The following is a 22,104-nucleotide window of genomic DNA, read 5'->3' as shown; positions in this document are numbered from 1 at the left end:
TGTGTAAGCTTTATGTGTGTATTTCAATAAACTTGCTGCTGTTTAAGTATGTATGTGTAAGATGGCCCTTTTGTTCTTTAACAAGATATGAATCTTACTAATCAACATCAAGGGCTTTTGGGGTAAGTTCCAGAAGCAATTTCTAGCAAAGCATTATCTCAGATAGCATACTGGATGCTTGCCAGCACATGAAATAATAGAAACCGGAGCTTTCAAGATCCTTGTTCTGTTACTTGTTTTTCTTAAAATGTTTCTGTATCTGCATATAATAAATAAATATAATAACTTTATAATTAAAACATGAAATAAATTTATAAGTATCACCTCACAGCAGAAGGCTCATGAGTTACCAAGATAGCATTAAAGCTGGTATTCTGCAGGTTAGGTGTGACCATGACAAAGGCCCTTTTTCTTACAGCACCCACCTGACATCCAGAAATGGCAACATATACAGCAAGGTCTACAATGCATATTTGAACATATAAGCAGTTTTGTAGGAAGAATGGGTAACTATGTTACTCGGGTCCCAGTCTGGTCCCAGGCATTTATTTGCCTTTCTGTATAGAGCCATCAGGTGTAAAGGACCTGGATCTTTGAGTTGTTCCTGTTTTTGTTACTGAATGTTTATGGCTATGTTTGAGTACTATTAAGATTTGTATCTATTCTGAAAATCTATTTCTAAGCATAAATTCAGCTAATCAAGAGCTTTCCCACAGGATCAGTGGTGCATGTTACCAAATGATAGATGCTTGACAATTACTGTTGTACCTTTCAGAGAGACCTGACTTGCTGCTGTTAGAATCCTTGACTGTGTGGCCTTTGCTTTGATTCAGCAAGCCAATTTCTTATGATGGTATTCATATGGATTTCCTCTTTTGACTTATTTCTTCTTTCAATACTTCCAGAGGTTTGACACCAGCACAAGCAGATTCCCAGTTCTTAGAAAATGCAAAAAGGCTTTCTATGTATGGAGTGGATTTACATCATGCCAAGGTATTGGTCTTTGCTTCTATAAAAGAGATGCGCTAGGCATAAGTACTCCATGTAGCCTCTGACTATCATGTTTGCCTTTTTCTTAGTAGTTCATTGTTTCTCAAAAATATCTATGCTTTCCATTTATATTTTTCTTCTTGCTTTTCGTAGGTTTTTGGTCTCTTATTAATTTAACATTGTGCATTCCTGTTCTGTTAATATGTCTGTTGCTTTCTCCAGTGGTCCCAGGAGTGGGCCAGTCCTCACTCTTGGGATCATAGCTCCTCCCTTTCGATTGCAGGGCTTAACAAACTTGACCCGAAGGGGAGGCGCTTGATCCTCAGAAGTCAGTTTGTTTAGCCCTGCAATCGAAGCAGGACGTGCTTTAGAGCCCTTTGAGGCTCTTGACCCGAAATTTTTTTTTTAAAAAAAAGGAAAGTAAGTTCAATGATTAATTACCTGATCTCAGTGGCAAAGGAATCTCCTGGCAAGGGAGAAAAGTCCAGCCACTGTTTTTTCTTCGAGGGAGCAATCCCTCCTGCACTGAAAGAGAGCGCCTGAATAGCCTCACAGCAGAGGCAAGCGTTCGCGCCCTTTCATCTTCCGGCCTCCTCCCAGCTCGGCAGGCGTGCCTGGGGCTGTAAACCGATCTTCCCCTTCAGCTCCCAGCAAAGGCACTCCGGCAACCCCGGGGGCCTGCGGAGCAGCAAATCGAAGGGAAGGCTCAGAGGGGAGCCGGACGAAGGGAGAGGACTCATGAGTTTCACGCTGCCCTCCCAAAGCACCGCAGACAGTGCGATCGGTGCGATAGTTCCTGGAAGGGAACTCGAAGCTGCGGTAAGCCTGGAAAAAGGGGGGGGGGAACCCTCTGGAGGGTCCCTAGGGGGCGAGGAGGTCTTTAGACCTGACCCAAGCCCCTTTCCCGCGGCTCAAGCTGATGGGGGTTGAAGGTCTCTGGGTTTCAGACGCCTTTTTCTCAGCCTCCCCCCCCCACTCCACCCCTCACTCCCTTCTTTCCTGCTGTCTTTCCTGTTTACTCCTGCATTCAGGAGGGGTGGCCCTATCTGATATGGCCCCTGGGAAAGGGAAAGGGAGTTAAAACCAGGTTAATGCTGGTGGGGGCGGGAAGGTTTTTTGGCGGGAATGGAAGCCATTTTGCATATGCTTCTTGTGTTCTATAGGGCCACTCATTCTAAGATGGCCGCCTCCACTAGATTTCCCATGGGAGCAATGTTGGAGGAGGGAACAGGTGAGTTGGAGTTGGCTGATTCCCCAGCACAGGAAGAGGGGACAGAAGATCATCAGACTGATATCTCAGCAGATGAAGCTAAGTCTAATCTTCTTGCTTGGACTCAAGAGCTGGTAAAAAAAAAAAAAGAGGTTCAGGCAGCCTCTGCAGCCACCCCAACTCCTTCACTTAAGAGGGCAGCCAAACAAAAACACAGGGAGGTAGATAAGGAAAAGGAAAGTTTTTCCCATAAGGCCTCCCAAGTGCAGTAGGTTTGAGTTGCATCCCGTGTCCTCTGATCAAGAAGAAGAGGACTCTGACTTGTCTGATGGCTCTTCGTCACCAGATACTGGGGAACTCTCTGAGGAAGAGGAGGGGGCAGCCTCTGCTCACTCCAAACTGTTTCCTGCGCTTACTCCCAAAAGTTATTAGAACTTTACAGATACAGTATACTCCAAAATCTAAGGATGAGGAGGATGCTGAGTTCCCTGCAGCAATAGAGGATATCATTCCCAAGTCAGGTTCAAAACCTCTACAGGTTCCTTTGCCCTCTGGGTTCTCCTCTATAATCAGATCTGAGTGGGAACATCCAGCCAAGCCTAAGACGGTTTCATCAAATTTTTCTAAGTTCTTCTCCTTCATCCCAGAGGCGACCAGGAGGCTGAAGCTACCAGTGGTAGATGACCCTGTCAACAGTTTGGCCTCTAACTCCATACTGCCTATGGATGCAGATGGGATGCCAAGGGATCCGACAGACAAGCGTATAGAGCAGGCTTTACGTCGTGATTTTGAAGCTTCTGCTAGTTCCTTAAAAGTGTCAGCTACCACGTCTCTCTTCTGTAGGGCTTCATACATGTGGCTCTCTGATCTAGCTAAGAGGGAGGATCTGCCTAAGGATGTTAAGGACTCACTTAAGAAAATTACGCTAGCTACTACCTTTGCATCAGACTCTACCCTTGAAGCAGTTCAACTATCTGCTAGGGCCATGGCCTCTAGTGTGACGGCTAGAAGGAATACCTGGCTATGTAATTAGGATGCGGACCCCTCAGCTAGAGCTAAAGTGGCTGCGGTTCCCTTTAAAGGGGCCTCACTCTTTGGGGAGGGCCTAGATAGATACCTCATAGAGGATAGGAATAAGAAAAAAGTACTGCCCTCCAAGAGACGTGATAACAGAACAAGACAACGATTTCAGTCCTTTCGTGGAAATCGGAGAGACTCAAGACAAACCCCCTTCAAGCAATACGGAACAAAGTGGCAACCAAAGACCAGAGACGGCAGAGCTTCCTTTGGTGGAAAACAAAGTCAACCCATTAAAGGACAGAAGAAGCCTACATCAGCATGACTGGGCGGGTCCATTGGACCTAAGTCGGATAGGGGGACAGCTTCAAAGATTCTCCCACGTGTGGCATCAAACAATCTCAGACAGATGGGTGTTGGACACAGTTATCAACGGTTACTCCCTGGAATTTTATTCGCCTCCACGACGCCATTTCCTGGAAGTACAGAGAGCTCAGTCTCTAGAGAAACATCATACCTTGCTGATGGCCATCGACCATCTGATTCAGATAGGAGCCATAGAACCGGTCCCGGAGCTGGAAAAATTTCAAGGCACATATTCAGTCTTCTTTGTAGTTCCCAAAAAGAACGGAGACGTTCGGACAATATTGGATTTGAAGTGGGTGAACAAGTCGGTAGTTACAAAGAAGTTTCGGATGGAGACTCTGAGATCCATACTACTGGCTGTCCAACGGGGAGACTTCATGGCCTCCATAGATCTGTCAGAAGCCTACCTTCATATCCCTATCGCCAAGGGACATTGCAGGTTTCTTCGCTTCTCCTACGACGGGTGTCATTACCAGTACAGAGCCCTGCCCTTTGACTTAAAGTCTTCGCCAAGAGTGTTCACAAAATTCTTAGTCACCCTTGTGGCGCTCCTCTGGTTACAAGGGGTTTCTCTGTTTCCATTTCTGGATGACATTCTGGTCATGGCCCCGTCGGCGGAGCAAACGAAACGAGACCTGGATCTGACCATAAAGACCCTCAGATCCCATGGGTTCGTGATAAACATTCAGAAGAGCTGGCTTTAACCTTCCCAGTCTCTGACACATCTAGGGGTTCAGATCAACTCTAGCTTGGACAGGGTTTTTCTGACCCCAGAAAGGCAGTCAAAGATCTTGCAGCTGATGTTAGAAGTCCAGCACCGGAAGCGAGTCAAGTTGATGCTGCTGGCAAAGTTGCTGGGAATGATGGTTTTGTGCCAGGATGTAGTTCAGTGGGCACGGTTCCACATGAGACCTCTCCAGAAGTTCCTTTTACCCTTCCAGAAGCAGATAAGTACCAAAAGCCCTATTTCACTGACATTACCAGCCAATCTGTTAAAAGATCTCGAATGGTGGCAAACTACCGATCGCTTTTCCTTGGGAGAGGAATTGCGGGAGCCCAAAAGGGTGGTAGTAACCACGGATGCCAGCCTTTTTGGCTGGGGAGCTCACATGGCCATGTGGCAGGAAAGGACAACGTGGTAGCAGACTGGCTGAGTCGGCAATCACTGGACCAGTCGGAATGGGCTCTTCATCGTGAGACGTTTCGAGACATTTGTCAAAGATTCGGGATGCCGGAAGTGGATCTTTTTGCCTCAGACGACAATCACCAAGTGGCTCAGTATTTGTCAAGGACAAGAAGCAGAGGAGTGGCAGCGGTCGACGCTCTGAACTCAGACTGGCCAAGGACTCTATTGTACGCCTTTCCTCCGGTCCAGATCATCCAGAGATTTCTGCAGAGGGTCCGGGAACAGAAAGCGAAAGTGATTGTGGTGGCCCCCTTTTGGCCCAGGAGAGCCTGGTTCCAGGAACTTCAAAGCCTGTCGATAGGGGAGCCATGGCGAATTCCATTGAGAGAGAATCTTCTGTCCCAAGGCGAACTGCATCATCCACGACTAGAGATGCTGCAGCTCACTGTTTGGAGATTGAGTGGCAGCAGTTGATTAGTCTAGGTTATTCTTCTAAGGTAGTAGACACCATGTTGTCTTCAAGGAAGAGCTCCACTAACAGGAGCTATAATGTTACCTGGCAGGTTTTTCATACCTGGTGTGCAAGTAAGGGGGAAGATCCTTTACAGGCCTCAGTTTCTGTTATCCTTTCTTTTCTACAGGAGGGGCTAGAAAAAGGCCTTAGCACTAGTACGCTGCGTAGACAAGTGGCAGCCATAGCAGCGGTTAGAGGGTCCAGAAAGGGCAAGCCTATTTCCGCACACCCGCATATCAGGAGGTTTCTAAAGGGGGTGGCTTTGGTTAATCCACCGCAGGTGCATAGGTTCCCCTCTTGGGATCTAAACACGGTGCTGAAGGTGCTGTGCGGCAAGCCTTTTGAGCCTATGGCGTCGTGTAGCCTTAAGTTGCTGACCTTTAAGGTGGCGTTCTTAGTGGGCGTCACATCGGCGCGCAGAGTGTCAGAGCTTCAGGCTCTGTCGATACATAAGGATCTCTGCGTTTTCCATCAGGACAAAGTAGTGCTTCGCACTGATCCAGCATTCATTCCGAAGGTGAGCTCACGGTTTCATAGGGCGGAAGACATTGTGCTTCCTTCTTTCTGCCCTAATCCAGTTCACGAGACAGAGAAGTTGTGGCACTGTTTGGATGTCTGTAGAGCCCTTAGTTTCTATCTGGACAGGACCAAAGGGTTTCGTCAATCTGACTCTTTGTTTGTTTCCTTTAGGGTTTCAAACAATGGTTGCAAGGTATCAGCCTCCACCATTAGTAGGTGGATTAGGGGGTGCATTTGGGAAGCTTACAAGGTAAAAGGCCTGGAGCCACCGGTCAGGGTGACAGCTCACTCCCTCAGGGGAACAGCCACTTCAGCAGCCTATAGGGCTTTTCCTTCCCTGGAGGTAGTGTGTAAAGCAGCAACTTGGAAGTCGGTTCACTCCTTCACTAAGCACTACAGGATTGATAAGGCGGCCTCGGCTGAGGCTGCATTTGGTAGGAAGGTACTCCAACACGTGGTCTCGGGACAAAGCTGAAGTGCCCACCAAGGGACTCGGCTTTTTTATGTCCCAAGAGTGAGGACTGGCCCACTCCTGGGACCACTGGAGAACGGAAGATTCTATTCACTTACCGTGAAGTCTTCCTTCTCTGTGGTCCCGGAGAGGTCCAGTCCTACCCACCCAGTTGTGTCGGGGGGAGTATCAGCTTTGTCCTGGGACTTCGGAGTTGGAGGTGGACACTGTGTTTTGGGTTCCTAGGTCCCTTGCTAGAGCCCCTTGAGTAAGGGTTCAGGATAAGCTCTGGAGGGAGGGGACTGTTATGTTTTCCCCAGAGAAGTTTTCTCCTGTTGTTCTTGGAGTTATTACTTGGGAGGTAGGATAGCTGGCAGAAGAACTGACTTCTGAGGATCAAGCGCCTCCCCTTCGGGTCAAGTTTGTTAAGCCCTGCAATCGAAAGGGAGGAGCTATGATCCCAAGAGTGAGGACTGGACCACTCCGGGACCACAGAGAAGGAAGACTTCACGGTAAGTGAATAGAATCTTCCATTTTCTACTAGTTTTCTGCAGTTGGCAGCTCACCACTGAAAACCCTACTCTCTCCTTTCCATTAAATCTGTTGCCCTTATCCTTGATAAGCACACACTTCAGCTTGTTTGATCTTTACTTTGTCTGTTGATAATTTTTTTAAGTGTATTATAAAACATTGTTTAACCTCTTGGTAATTTCAAAGTTTCCCTGGACTAAATTTAATTTGTGGTTCCATTTCACTTGTTTGTTATTTCAGTATCCTTTCTGTTGATATTTCTGCTTCTACTTTTGAAGCCCTCCCTTTTATTCTGTTGCTTTGCTAATTTTCCCTGAGTTAATAGATGAGCGTATAAATATTTTAAATAAATAAGAATGAAATGTTTCTGAACTCCTATGTCAAATTACTTTTACAATTTCTTGATAGGATTCTGAAGGTGTGGACATCATGCTTGGAGTATGTGCCAATGGGCTGCTTATTTACAAGGACAGACTCCGTATAAACCGTTTTGCCTGGCCCAAAATTTTGAAGATCTCTTATAAGCGCAGCAATTTCTATATTAAAGTTAGGCCAACTGAGGTAAGCATTTGGCTGCCTGAATTCACATCTTAGGAACTGTATGAAAATATGTCTGTCTTCCAGTTGTTGTTGGTTTTGTTTGCACATACTACCCCAGCTCAAGTGGTTTAGATGGTTAGGTTTTCAGTGTGTCAGCATGTACTTCTACACATAGTAAATAGGCAAAATAAGTGGTGTCAGCTTGCATACTTGCTATGTGAAATCTTAGCATACCCTTTTGTTAAAGCAGCTGATCTGTAGCTTCTGATTTATGTGATTGGAGTCACAGTTACTGCTGGGAAGGTCTAGATTTTTTTTTAACACTCAAGGCAGCTTAGGGTAATGTTTGGTAACTTGCCTCAAATCAAAGTTATGTAATAGCTTTTTTTTTTCCCGTACTGCATATTTCTGAAAATGAAAAACACTTTGCTCTCATGCTGCTCCAGATTTTAAAAGAAAACGTTGGAATGAAATGAAAAAGCAAGCAAAGATAAAATTTAGAGCCTGCTTAAAATGTGTGGCTATTAGCTTGGTTCATATTTAATGACTGTCAAGGAACTTTGAAGGATCTTCAGATTTGTTCTTATAATCCACTTTCCCCCTTATGTGTCATAATTATTAATTTCCATGTTAACAAATGGGGGCTTGTTTGTATTTTAGAACCATAGTTTACAGAGCAAGTGCAAACCCTAGTTTTCCAGTTCAGATATGGTGGAAATATCTGGCAATAGCTATTTCTCCAGAAGAGAATAGAGCAGTGATCATCTGAAGTTCTTTCAGTGCTCGTTCACATAGCAGCTATGGTTACATATGAACATATGAAGCTGCCTTATACTGAATCAGACCTTTGGTCCATCAAAGTCAGTATTGTCTTCTCAGACTGGCAGCGGCTCTCCAGGGTCTCAAGCTGAGGTTTTTCACACCTATTTGCCTGGACCCTTTTTTGGAGATGCCAGAGATTGAACCTGGGACCTTCTGCTTCCCAAGCAAATGCTCTACCACTGAGCCACCGTCCCTCCGCATATGTTACCATAACATTTCAACCAGACTTCAGAGGAAATTGCAGCCATACTAACTGATTAGTCTTAGATCTGTCCCTTCTCATGATCTTTCAAAATATAGGGAGGATAGAAATTGAAATAATATGTTAAAAATGTCTAATAGGACATATTTAGACTCCTTTGTATTACATGAAGATCAAAATTAGAGCATCTGTTCATCTTTGGTCTTCTGTGCAGTCTCCCATTGGGACTTCGTCCAAGCAGGCCGGCCACTGAGATTAATTTCAAACCCCAAAAAGTCATCTAGAGGGTGCCCATCCCTTCTCCAGCCATTGTGAGCCATTCTTTCCACCAAAACAGTCATATGGTGTATGGGAGGGGGCACCTCCTTCCTTTAGTTCTTTTTTCGCTCATTGGAGATTTAGAGAAGGTTCTTCTTTTCTGCTCTCCAGGTCTGAAAAAGCTTCTTTTGTTCTGGTGTTGATTCCCTATGGAAGAAAGGTATTAGTTTACTAGCGTTTCAGACAAAAAGAAAATAACAGCTGAACTGAACAAAGGGGAAGCTGCACACCTGTTTGCCTCATGCCATTTTTTCAGGGCCAAAGGGCTATCTCAGCACAGTGCCTTGCTTTCTCCAGAGATTTGTCACCTCTCTCAGGACAGAACGCCTCAGAAAGCCCTATTTTAAAAATATACCAGATGCAGTACTAAAATGCCTCATTCTGATGACCATTGTGTTTTTTGTGTCTCAGTGAAGAGCATGATGTGGGAAACTGCCACATGTCCCTGGCTTATCTCCAGGACTGATCTGAATGCCCTCCACCCTGCATCACACTAAACAAGGGTCCTATCAATTCTTTCAACATTGAACTCACCCCTCTTCCTTTTTGTCTGTTCCACAGAGACTGCTTTTCACTGCCCCTCCTTTAGACTCTGTTGAGGGAACTGAAGAGCTGAGACAGGAATATGAACATAGCTCTGAGATACCCTTGGACCTGTTATCTGACAAACAGGTCAGGGATCCTGTACTAATCTCACCTAATATAGGTATTAAGGACTTAATACATATATGCTGAGCAAGTGACCAGAATGGCTCAGGCTTTGGAGATTGACATTACAATCACAGAACAAAACCCCAAGAACAAAATTCTTGGCCAATTGTATCCCGATACCCTCAGAACTGTAGCTTTTCATGCTGCTTCTCTTCCTTCTGTTGGCTGAGGCTCCTCCCCCTTCTGGTCCTCTGGGGAAGGAAGGAAAGAGCCCAGAGCTCTTTAGGAAGTATCTGTGTTTCAAATACAGTGGAAAGATTAACCACTATTGTGTATTACTTTTTGGGCTGGCAGCTGCCCCCCATGTATTTACAGTGCATGGCTCCTATCATGGTTTTTTGTTTGCCTACAGTGATGTAACATTATTTCCTGCTTGGACAATTCACTGTTTGTAGCTGATTCAAAAGAATTATTAACTGACAATGTAGCCCTTGCTGTCAGAAAATGGCATGATCTAGGCCTCACTATAATTTGGAAGAAGTCTTAAGTTGGAGTTTTCCCAAAGTTTCTAGTTCATCAGAGCATCCCTAGACTCCTTATCTGCTAAGGGTTACTTTCCATCTGATAGTGGTGCAGCAATTCCAAAGTCCACTAGTGATTCAGCAGCTACTAGGACTGATGGCAGCAACTACTGCTGTCCTACCCATGTCCAGGTTATTCGTGAAGCTGTTTCAGCTCTAGTTTGTTTCAAGGTTTAAATCAGAAATGCACTCCCCCACCACCTGTTTTCTCTACCCAGATGCGTTTTCAAATCACTATTCTGGTGGTCACAGGATAGAACCTATTTTCAGGTTTCCCCTTTGGCGTTAGACAACATGCAGTGGTCATAACTACTGATGCATCTTCACATGGGTGGGAGGGGGGCATTGTGGACAAGTGGCTTTTCCAGGAGAGAACATTGCACATAAATGAACTGAGGGCCATAAGGTATTGTGAGGTTTTGCCAATTATCAATCTCAGTCAACTCGATGCATATGAAAAATGGTCAGAAGTTTATTAGAGATCAATACAGAGCAATGGACCATCATGCTACAAAGCCATTGCCGAGAATAGAGTAACTTACAAATAGAACCAATAATATACCAAGCAAAAAGGAGCACAAGTTAAAGTCAGCCCCTGTCAATTAAGTTCCCAGGGTTGAGTGTACAGCATAAAGGTCTTCGCTGGATGCTCGAGGTAGTCTGGCCAAAGTCAGACGCTGCCATGGCTACCAGATAATAGTTCTACTGCCAACGTTTTCCTCCTGTGCATCTTGAGAAAGTTACAGCAAGTGAAATGCCAAAGTATGCACTATTAAATACACATCTGAACAAAATGCAAATTGAATACTTGGTACAGATATACTGGTATGCAATGCATGAGAGGAAGGAAAGGAAGGAAGAGTGAGGAAGGAAAGGAAATTGAGTGAGTGAAAAACCCTGATGCAACAGAATCATTTGTCATCCTGACCCAATTGTCAGGGAACCTGGAATATATACTCTTAACTCATTCTCAGATGTTGTCTAGGGGAAGCTGGTTCTCGTTCAAACGGACAGTGTTTCTCACATGTTCTGTGTGGACAGGCAGGGAAGCATTGGCTCCGAATTGCTCCATGTGGAAGCTTCAGAAAAATCACAGCTCCACCTCTGGGTCATCCATATTGTGGGAGAACACAAGTCACTGGACGATACTCTCAGCAGGGTTCATACATCCCATCATGAATGGGCACTCACAAAACAATACAATACCAAGACCCAGTGTTTTTGCTCCATGGCCAGCAGCAACCCACTGTCAATAGGGAATGCCTTGGATGTCTTTTCTACTTGTTGTCTCCCTCCTCCCTCTTGACAAGGGTGGTGACAAAGCTGCTAGAGGACAATTCTTGTAATGCCCTTCTGGCCTTGACAGGCGTGGTTTGCTCCTCTTCTCAAAAGGTCCAGAGGAGTCTATGTACGCCTCCTGTTCTGCTGAAGATCAGGTAGTTACTTCACCACTGTATCCCTCGTCTCTGCCTCACAGCTTGGAGACTGATGAGCAGTGGACTTTTTTGTGTGTTCAAGAAGTTCTGCTTAATTACTCTAAAGCATCTACTAGACAGTCTTATGAGAGCAAATGGAAGCCCTTTGAAGCATAGGCCTGATCACTCTCCAATATTGTGCCCAATATCCATTAATTCTACAGTATCTGTACCCCTTAAGATCTCAGGGGCTAGCTTACTCCATAAAGGTTCATTTGGCAATCATATCTGCCTTCCACTCTCTTATCAAGGATCATACTGTGTTTTCGCATAATCTCTCTAAGCAATTTCTGAAGAGACTGATGAACATGTATCCCCCATGTCCCATTTGGTCCCTCTTTAGTATTCTTGCGACTGATGTTGAAACCCTTTTGATCCTATGGCTACTTGCCCATTGAACCAGTTGTCTGTCAAGATTTGTTTCTCGGTTAGGAGAGTCAGTGAGCTAGCAGCTCTACACATTGACCCCCCCTCCCCAATTTTTGAAGTTATGTGCAGAATGTTTGGTGGCAAGACCTAGTTTGGAGTTTTTACCTAAAGTGGTGACCACTTTCCATTTGCTGCAAAATATTGTGTTGCCTGTATTTTTTCCCAATCCCTCTCTCATAGAATGTGCATTACACATCCTAGATGTTAGACAGGCATTGCTGTTCTATCTTAAAAGAATATGGCCATTCAGAAAATGTGTAATCTCTTTATTTTGTATGTGAGTTACAAGAAGAGGAAGCCAGTGACCTCCCAGTCACTGTCAAGATGGATCATGTTGGCAGTAAGACTTTGTTACAAACAGGCAGGTGTGCCAGCTCATTTTCATTTATGTGCTCATTTGACCAGAGTATAAACATCTTCCGCTGCAGTACTTAGGGCAATTCTGCTACTTGAGATCTTCAGGTCCGCCACCTAGTCCTCTTTAGACGCTTTTATGAAGCTTTATTTATTTATTTGGTTTATATCCTGCCCTCCCTGCCAAGGCAGGCTCAGAGTGACTTACATATTCATAAAAACATCACATAAAAGCTAGTAATCAATATATTCCGTAAACATAATATATAAAAATACATTAATGTATAAAACATAAAGCAGTTTCAGGTGTTATATTGGTCTTAAATGATGGTGTGTTCATTCTGTGTCAGATTTTGCTATTCAGTTGTTCCTGCTAACTCTAACCCTAAAAAATCTTATGGTCATGACTGTAGTTCAGTGTCTGTTGTTGCCTTCTCTCTTAATTAGCAAATGGTTAGTGGAAGAGTACCATCTTGCAGGCCTTGCGGAATTGTGGAAGCTCTCGGAGGGCTCTACCTCCTCAGGGAGCTCATTCCACCAGCACTGGACCTGCAAGCGCTGGACCTCTTTCTCTTTTCCCATCTTTCAACAGTGCGTTCAGAACTTCAGCTTAAAAAATAACACAGCTTTCACTTTAGGGCCCTGTAATTGTTTGCACTGGCTAACAGAATAATAATAATCACTTTGGTTTATTTGCAGCAACCCTGCCAAAAGTTTGAAACTGAAAGGAGCCTTAAGCCGCAGCCCCTTATAAGGGAGCAAAACTCCCTGAATTCAATCAGAGTTACTTTGAAGAATCCTAGTATAGGCTTGGTGCTACCTAAAACGTCCATGGAAGGAAGGATTCCTGACTGCAGAACCAGGGCTTCTCTGCGTCTGCCTTCCTTTTTCAGTTCCCTGAAATATAGCTCCTGGAAGAAGGAGACCCTCAGGAATAACTAAATGTGGAGTTGGAAGTCTACCACAAGAGCAAATCAGCAAAACTTGCCTCTGCTTGCCCACCTGATTATTTTAGGCAGGAGTTAGCCGGTTGTCTCATGTTGCTAGGATATCTGACTGTGGTTGTGCTTGGAATCAGAAGGATGTAAGCCCTTTAAGTCCAGTTGAGTTCATCAGTAGCCATTGAAGAGATTCCCCCAATCGCCCCTTAGGTTGCTTCTTTAACCTCACAGGACAAAATGCATGATTGTGGGATGTGTGGCAAAATAAATGATTATTAAACCTGTTAGAATGTATTTATTTAGAAAATTTTATACTATTTCTCCATGAACCTGCCACTGAGGTAGCTTACTATATAAAAATAATTTTTTACAAAAATAGATCACTTTTTTAAAAAAAACACTTAATTGAAAAGTGTGGGTGAGCACTGCAGTGTTTTGGCCTGGTGCCTAAAAGAGAACAATATAAGGGCTTGGTGAGCCTCAACGTGCCTAAAAGGGAACAATATAAGGGCTAGGTGAGCCTCAATTTTTTGCATTCCATAATCAAAGTGCCAGTACTAAAAATGTCCTGTGTCTGGTTGCCACCCACCTCACCTCTGAAGGCAAGAGCACAGAGAACAGGGCTTGAGAGGTAGATCTTAATTGGAAGACCAGTTGCAAGATTTACAAAATGTGTTCACTTTTGGCGTATCAAATCTTTACAGCTGGAACAGTTTGAGAGCACTATTGGGTTCAAGCTGCCAAATCATCGATCTGCGAAGAGATTATGGAAAGTTTGTGTGGAGCATCATACTTTTTATAGGTAAATGTTTATTTTTCTAATTATTGTATGAGCTTCCCATATCTTTCCTCTGCAGGGAGCCAAGTAGCTTTAGGGGGAAGATTCTGGTCAGAGCTGCGTTAGACAGATAAAGCACTTTCTCAGCCCTATCGTTGCACTGATCAGATTAATGGTCTCCTGTGCATAGCATTACTTTAAAATAGTTTTTTAAAATACCCCAAAGTCTACTTATGTGTTTTCCATGATTGCCTAGTTAGATTAAAAAAAAAAAAAGATACACACTTAAACACAAGCTGAGAATTTCTAAGCATTGTTCTAGGATATTTGTACCCTTGTGCTACCAACTCTCAATGTGCTACCATTAAACATTGACAGAATTGGGATTGACAGAAAAGCTATTACTGTGCAAGGCTATAATGTTAACTCTTCCAGACAATACAAAAGTCTGAATGTTGAAGACAAGTTAAGGTTTCAAAGATTTTTCATTTCTCATTGGTCCAGCTCTCTCAAAATAATCTGGAAAATGTTGCTGCAGTATTGCTTAGGTTCACAAAATGTCAGTGCTGTTTGCTTCATTTCCAGTTAGGAATGAATGGGCAAGGAATGAAATGAGAGCTGTCCACCAGCTGACTGTTTGGGATGATGTTTTAGTTCTCCACGGGCACTGTTAAATGGGTTGTGTCTAGTTCTATGTGAAAGAAGATGACAGCACTGAGAATACAGGCTTTTGCAAAGCAAATATTGCAAGTTTTAAGGAATTATAGTTCAGATTGTTTTGTGTGTCTTTTGAAATCTAGGAATAGTGTTCTTTCCTCAGCATCCCAATTTTTAGGAGACAAGTGTACTGCTCAGGCCATGGCCTGTTTTATTCTATAGCTGCTTTTTCTTACGCGGTGATAAGTCATGGCAGTAGGAATTGAGTTCTTGGCAGGACATATGATATTTAGAAATGAGGACAGGGTGGCTTATGCTGCAATTTTAGTGTCCTGGCTAGCAGGTGGGAGGCAAGTCCCAGCAACCACAGGACAGATTATCAGATCACAGTCCAGTGTCAAAATCCAGGGTCCAATAACGCAATCCAGATGCAAGTTTAGAAGGCAGTCTAAGGTCTCAGTGTAGGGTCAAAACACATATTCCAAAGGCAAGGTCCCAAAGTAGTCCAAGTGTTAAGAAGAAAAGATTGGATTTATATCCTGTCCTTCACTTGAAGTCTCAGAGCAGTTTACAATCTCTTTCCCTTCCTCTCCCCACAACAGGCACCCTGTGAGGTAGGTGGGGAAAGAGAAAGCTCTTTCGAGAACTGCTTTAGGGAGAATAGCTTTGAAAGAAGTTGTGACTGACTCAAAATCACCCAGCAGGTGCATGTGGAGGCGTGGAGAATCAAACCCGGTTCTCCCAGATTAGAGTCCACACACTTTACCACAACACCAAACTGGCTCTCTTAGTAATGAGGTTTCACAAGTCAGTCCCAAGCATGTCAGGCAACTAGTGGGGCTGTCAGCAGTACTACAGACATGTTGATCCCTCATTGGCTCTAGCCTCACTGTGGGCTTATATAGGGCATTTTTCTCCAGGTGAGGCTGGTCACACATCAAGCTCCTCTCCACCTGTTGAATCAGTTTCTTTTCTGATAAGCAGTACGGGGTGGAGGGGAGAGAGATCCTGCAATGATTGATTGGCTTCCCCTGGCATTCCTTCAGAAGAATGCATGTGTCAAGCATAATATATGCTCAGAATAAAAGTGTAGATGAATGACCAGGCCATCAGTTAGCAGTGTGCTGTTACTAGTAACTAGTACCCAGATGCATTTCGAATATCATACTGTGATTATGTTGTAGCTAATTTTGTTGGTTCTGAAAACATTCTAAATCCTGTCTGCTTTAATATAGTGGGTACCTTATTATAGTATTGAAAGAACAAAATATGGTGACTTTTTTCTTGTCATGCTTCAAGACTGTTATCCCCAGAACAGCCTCCGAAGGCAAAGTTCCTGACATTGGGTTCAAAGTTCCGGTACAGTGGACGTACTCAGGCACAGACACGCCAGGCTAGCAACCTCATAGACAGACCTGCTCCTTACTTTGAACGCACCTCAAGCAAACGTGTCTCCAGGAGTCTTGATGGTGGTAAGACAAAACCAGTTTCCTTGTTGTTTGCTACTTGAAGTACTAACCTTATAGTACTTGAGTTAGGTAGGAATGCTAAATAAGTAGCATCTCTCTCAGTTCTGATTATTTTAATTATATAATTTGATTTTCATTTATATTCCTTTCTCACTGGGACTCAAAGCAGATTACAAATACAGTGCACTTAGAAGTATTTAGTTAGTCAGCAAGCAGATTACAAAGTATGGTAACATATGAATCTAACAGCAAAGAAATCTTCAATTGTGCTTGTCTGTGTCCTTTATAAAAGTTTATATCTCTAGTATCTAATCTTAAATAGGTACACATGCGGCCTGGCCTGACATGGCTCAGCCCAAGAAGGTCTCACTGATGTCATTCCAGCTCTCATAACAAATTAGTTCGACACCCCTGCTCTAACCAGTTTGTTGTCATACGTGAATCAAGCAATTATGGCTATTGCAGGGATGCAAATTTCTAGCCATTTTGAAACATTTTTAAGGGAGGAAAACCTCCTGTGGATCAAACTGAATTTTCCCCCACAGTGGAAATGTTTTTTTTTTGCATACCAGAATATGATGACTGAGCTGGGCCTCTGTCTCCTGAAATTGCAGTTTATCAGGAATAGAGAATGCCAGAAAGGAAAGAATCCTCTCAAAGTGCTTTTCATTGTCCAACTTTTCCCACCTTATATGCCACATTTCACTTAACTTTCTGGCATTAATGTAGACTTCATTCAAAACTCATGCTTCTGCATCATACAGGAGCTCAGGGCTCTTTTTCTAGCAGGAGCTTCTCTGCTTATTAGGCCACGCCCCCCTGCTGTAGCCAATCCTCCAAGAGCTTAGAGGGTTCTTAGTACAGAGCCTACTGTAAGCTCCAGGAGGATTGGCTACATTAGTGGGCATGGCTTAATATGCAGAGGAGCTTCTGCTAGAAAAAGAGCCCTTCAGGAGCTATAGCAATTAACATACCTCTTTCTCAAGACCTAAAATTTCAAACTGTTCCACAACAGAGAGATTCCATGTGAGAGCAAACAGGGTCTTAGATAGGACCTGAAGCATTGTGATAAAAGGTCTGGTCTTTTGGAGCTGATGAACTACTATGCTCATCATCCTTGGTGGACTTACTGGCCAGCAAAATGTAGCTAAGTAAAAATTATAGGTTGCTAAGTAAAAATTACATATCGAGAGAAAGCTTTTTTAATACATAAAATTGAGTTGTGCATCCTTTTTAAGAAGACTTAATATGATGTTTTGAATTACAGTATGTTTTGACAGGCTTTTCAGATAGAGCAAATGTTAGGTTCCTCAAACTTCATGAAGGAATGTATTTATAAATACTACAGACAGTTAACCCATAGAGATTAGTAAAGCAGATACAAAACCATGGGAATGAGTGTAGAAGTACAAAATTCAAGATAGTTCTTTGAAATGCATTCTACACTTGGAAACTGGTTATACATACATAATTCCACCTTAATAATTCCAGTACCTGCCTCTGAGCACTTCTTCCAATGAGCACTACAAAAATATTGTCAATATCAAAATTATTAATGTCATGCATGTTCATCATCCCCCTAAATGTGAACAATTTATTCAGAATATTTACAGCTTCTGGATGCTATAATATGCTTTAATATTGTTTACTTGGTAGTACCTAGGAAACCAAGTTGCAGTAACAAGGCACATTTCTTTCAAATGTGTTCTTCAAAAATACAACTTTGCCTTGTGTAACCCCTGTCCCCCAAAATTTTTTATTTTGCATATCAAGTTCTTTTTTTCTGTTGCTTTCCTGGCTGAAACCCATACCCAGTAAAACCTTCTAATGCAATTATTTCTGCATCCTAAAAATTAAAACCATATAAGATACTGCTCTTTACATAGCTGAGCAAAATAAATCTCTTTTTAAAGCTCCAGTAGGTATCACAGACCAGAGCCTACTTAAGGACTTCTCTGGTGATAGGAATTTTGAAGCTGCTGGACAGTCTAAATTTAAAGATGGAGAAGATGAAGATGGAGGCTTAGCTAAAATGCCACAGTTTGAAGATGGAAAGGTATGTTGATGCTAAGTGTACATTATTTTTTTGCTCTAATAGAGTTTTTAAATATATTCTAGATTTATTCAAACTAGAGCACCACATGAGCTGTAGGAAAGCTGTATTATGGCTTTAATGTGTTTATATTTTGTGGTGGTTACTTTTTATGCTAGGAATCAATTAACAGAGAAGGGAGGCACTGGTCTGTGACTTTGCTACAAAGTATGTTACCTGGAAATACATTTCCCTAGTGTGGAATCAGAACACTCTGGTTGAACAGAGGACTAGCTGAACAGAGAGCATGAACCATGTTGCTGACTTTACTATAGGACAGTTTACTCGGTAATCTGCTCTGGTACTCAGCTTTGCTTAGAAAACTTTTGCATTTGTAAAAGAGAGGATCATATAAGCAATTCAGACTGAATTAATTACTGTGTTTTATTCCCTTTATACTACTTTATACATTCTTAATACATTCAGTGGAGCACAAAATTAAGTGTGACCAGGCTGGCCCTAGGGTGCACAGCGCCCTAGGCAAGCCCACTGAACACTGCACCCCCCCCTGCTGCCCTCCTCCGTGGCGCCACCCTGCGGTTCCTGCTGCCCACACGGTGAAGTTAGGATCGAAGGGCATCCAGGAAGGGAGGTGAAGGAAAGTTGTGCAGCAGCCTGTTGGCTTCACTCTGCCTCCCTTCCTATTGGAAGTGAGGTGGAGTGGAGCAAAGCCAGCAGTTGTACACCAGCCCACTGGCTAATGAAGCCAGTGGGCCGGTGCAGAACTGCTGGCTTCACTTTGCCTCCCTTCCAATTGGAAAGCCAGCGAGCTGCTGCACAACCAAGACATTTGCCTAGGGCACCGGGGCAGGGAGCACTCAATTCAGTGCTAACGCCCTCCCCTGGCCTGGCGCCCTAGACAAATGCCTAATTTGCCTAGTGGCAGGGCTGGCCCTGGATATGACATATTATTAGTTTTCAGAGTTTATTTTTTGTAAATAGTAGTCTTTGGGGTGGGGAATCTTAATATGCAAGGAGGAATGAGAGAAATAAATATTGAAAGCTATATCCGGATTGTTTGACTTCATATGCTGCTGTCTCTTCTGCCCACCTTCTGCAAAAGCTTTGAAGTCTGTTTGTTTCCGTCTGTTGTGATTGCACTACTACAGTCCCAAACTAAAGAGCACTTTGTGAAATGTTTGGATTTTATGTTGGCTGGTTCTGAAATTACTTGAAACCTTTGAATGTTTGTGGCATCCATACTGTGATAATAGTGCTATCCCTGCTTTTGAGTAACTGTGTTCACTAACAGTTTCTCCTCCCTTTCCTTTCTTGTATATTCCTTCTGCCCACAAACATACACTCATATCATGGTCTCATCTGCATCTGTGATTGGACTGTTTTCTCTTCCTGCAACCTGCATATTCACACCACAGTCACCTTCCACTTACTCTGTTTCATCTTGCCCCCCAAACCTACCCACTATACATGAAATGGCAATGCTTTCCAGCATTTCTAAGGATGGCTGTCTTGGTAGACCTGTGCATTCTCCCTCAGACAGACTGAACTGCAGTCCTATGAAAGAAATCCTAGTCTATGGGAGAAACAAAGGAAAGTCCCATACTACCTTGAAACCCATTAATCTTTTGGTGACTGGCCATCTTCTTCCTCTTGCCATAGAGACAGGAACTCCTAAAAACAGTAGATACAAAGAACCAGTTCCCGTGTCTAGCTTTCCATTTAGTTTGAGCAAATTTTTTTCTTTTAATTTTGCTTCAGTGCTTGATAAGGATGGTTACATTAGTTTTCCTAGCCTTCCTGAAATTTGCATCTCATTCCTCCCACCTGGTCTTCAGCATTATGTTCCTATTACCTCTCCCTCATTCATCCCTTCATTTCTAGTTATCTTTTTACTGCTTTTGTCTACTTTCCAATCTATTCCTTTCTCACTCATATTGTCCCTTCCTGTCACTCTGTCTCTTTGCTACCTGGAACCTAAGGCAACTGCACTGAATGTCTCTAATGACAGTAAAGATGAAGCTGAGGAACAGGAGGTGTGTAATTCTGTTGCCTCAATGCCACTTGCATGTCAGTTTGCTTTTCACTACTAAGAAGTACGTTCAGTCTTGCAGACTTCTAGCTCAAGGCCTGTTTTTCAAATTCTCAGGTGTTTTTTTTTAAAAGAATATATCTACTATCTACTGTACTCAAAAGAAATTATAGAACATATGAATGCCATGTTGGGGCCATTTGACTTACACCCATTGTTTCCTGTACTGCATAGGACCACTGGAAAGTGTTCAGATGAAGCAATGTTTGTGTGAACTGGCATTTTCATATGAAAACTCTATATTGGACCATAAACACTGCGATTGTGGCAGTATGTTAAAAGGCTCTCAAATTATTGGCCATATCCTCTACATATAAGTGGTGTTTCTTACCAGTGTTTCTCTTTTGAGCCCACAGGTATGGTCCTTGTACTCCAGAAGGGCTGCCAGATATATCACCCTTTCTTTAGACCTAGTACTTAACATAGCATTCCTGTGTCTTAATTATTAATATGTTCATTCTTTCTTTAATACAAAACCAATATAGCATTGACATAACCATTCAAAATGCAAGTCTTAAATTCTGTTTAGAATATGAGTTTTGGGGTGTTTTTTATTTACAGTTGAAGATAATTGTGGTTTTTCTAAGCTTTTAAAGCGGCCATGGAAATTTGATCAGTCCTCTTTTATGTAGACATGCACTAAAGTGAGTTTCTGTAGTGCATTCTCAACTGTTGCCTAAAGTTGAAAATTATTTTTTAAAAATAGGCAGGTTTATCTTAGCATGAGCAATTTCTGGATTTTACTAATACCATTAGAGTAGTATTATTTTATTGAACCTTTTTTATTTTGTTGCTGTTGTAAATGCTGGCTGGTAACGTTGTGCCTCTCCATATGGCAAGCCCAATATAGTGTAAAAGATTTTGCCATGAGCTTAAGGCAGAATTTGAAGCTGAAAAGCCTCTTATGTTACAATGCAACCATTTATTGTTCATAATATGGAACTTATACCTATATCTTTGACATAACTTGCTGACCTTTTGGGTGGTGCCATTACATAGATGGAGACAGAAGAGGAAGACATCCAGAAGAAGGTTGATGATATTTTCAGTTTATATCTAGTTGTTGCTGCCTGCTGTTATCAGTGTGTGAAGCTTCTGTAGTTTGCTTGCCTAGTGGTCAGCCCTGTTTATCTTGAAAGCATTACTTATAAGTTTTAAATCTTCTTTGGTTGGTTGCTGATCATGGTGTTTTTGTTTGTTTGTTTTTGTCTCTTATGTGTGTGCTGAATTTCACAGACATATCCCTTGAAAGTAGATGGGGAAAATATATATGTCAGACATAGCAATTTAATGTTGGAGGTTTGTATGTGGGGGTGCTTTCTTGTCTCATAGGCTGCCAGGCTGCATGAGATTGGGAGGTCACTTGCAGGCTGTTTTAGGCACGGTGCATGAAATGCATGGAGGATGTTAATCTTGAATATGCATGTTGAAGATCTTAGTCACTCTATTAAAAATAGTTTTTTTTTAAAGTATGCAGCTGTGAGAACATTTTGTAGGGGTGAGTGGGAATTATAGCCCTGTTTAGATGTTAATATATCCATCAATTTGAACATTTACTTGTTATAATTTTGTGAATATGCTAAGAAAATATATTTGACACACATTGCACCCAGTGTCTCCTTTACATTTCTGACATGCGTCTGGAAATGTGATACAGTGAAATTCTGGGTTCTCTTCCAGAAAATGTTTTGGGCAATACTTGTTTAAAAAAAATACTTTGCCTTCTTAAGGGGTTAAATCCAATTCAGTACTGAAATAATTATGTTTCCACATGACTACAACTTTTTTGTCAGTCCATAGGATACCAAGAGGTGTGGTTTGAGAAGTAGTTTTGATGAAGAATGCAGCTTTTTAAAAACAATGTGTAACCCAAGATTTTCTTGCCCACTCAGTAAATGCAATTTAACCTTTACAAAATAACTATGAGAAAACTAACAAGACTTGTTTTCCAAGAGATGAGCTTTGCCATCCAAATCGGGCTATTTCCGTTGTCAGATGAGACTGTTCCATAATTACTTGTA

The 22,104-nt window shown here is 42.6% G+C and overlaps 1 protein-coding gene across 16 annotated transcripts in view; it reads left to right on the top strand.

Annotated features, from left to right (window-relative positions):
- Nucleotides 1–22,104, top strand: part of EPB41L2 (erythrocyte membrane protein band 4.1 like 2) — a 159,783-nt gene that overhangs the window by 105,921 nt on the left and 31,758 nt on the right. For 8 of the 16 annotated variants that reach the window (XM_060239395.1, XM_060239334.1, XM_060239387.1 and 5 more), the window contains exons 8-14: nt 906–993; nt 7,133–7,285; nt 13,742–13,839; nt 15,772–15,944; nt 17,855–17,997; nt 19,974–20,027; nt 21,083–21,115. In XM_060239395.1, coding sequence (XP_060095378.1) covers nt 906–993; nt 7,133–7,285; nt 13,742–13,839; nt 15,772–15,944; nt 17,855–17,997; nt 19,974–20,027; nt 21,083–21,115 — 742 coding nt within the window. Of the gene's footprint in view, nt 1–905; nt 994–7,132; nt 7,286–13,741; nt 13,840–15,771; nt 15,945–17,854; nt 17,998–19,973; nt 20,028–21,082; nt 21,116–21,319; nt 21,383–22,104 lie in introns of all 16 variants that reach the window. The other 8 variants (XM_060239325.1, XM_060239300.1, XM_060239276.1 and 5 more) reach the window with 3 other exon arrangements.

Source organism: Heteronotia binoei, chromosome 1 (assembly GCF_032191835.1).
Source record: "Heteronotia binoei isolate CCM8104 ecotype False Entrance Well chromosome 1, APGP_CSIRO_Hbin_v1, whole genome shotgun sequence".
Classification (NCBI taxonomy): Eukaryota; Metazoa; Chordata; class Lepidosauria; order Squamata; family Gekkonidae; genus Heteronotia; species Heteronotia binoei.
The sequence above is the reverse complement of the archived record's forward strand: the minus strand, read 5'-3'. Positions and strand labels throughout refer to the sequence as shown.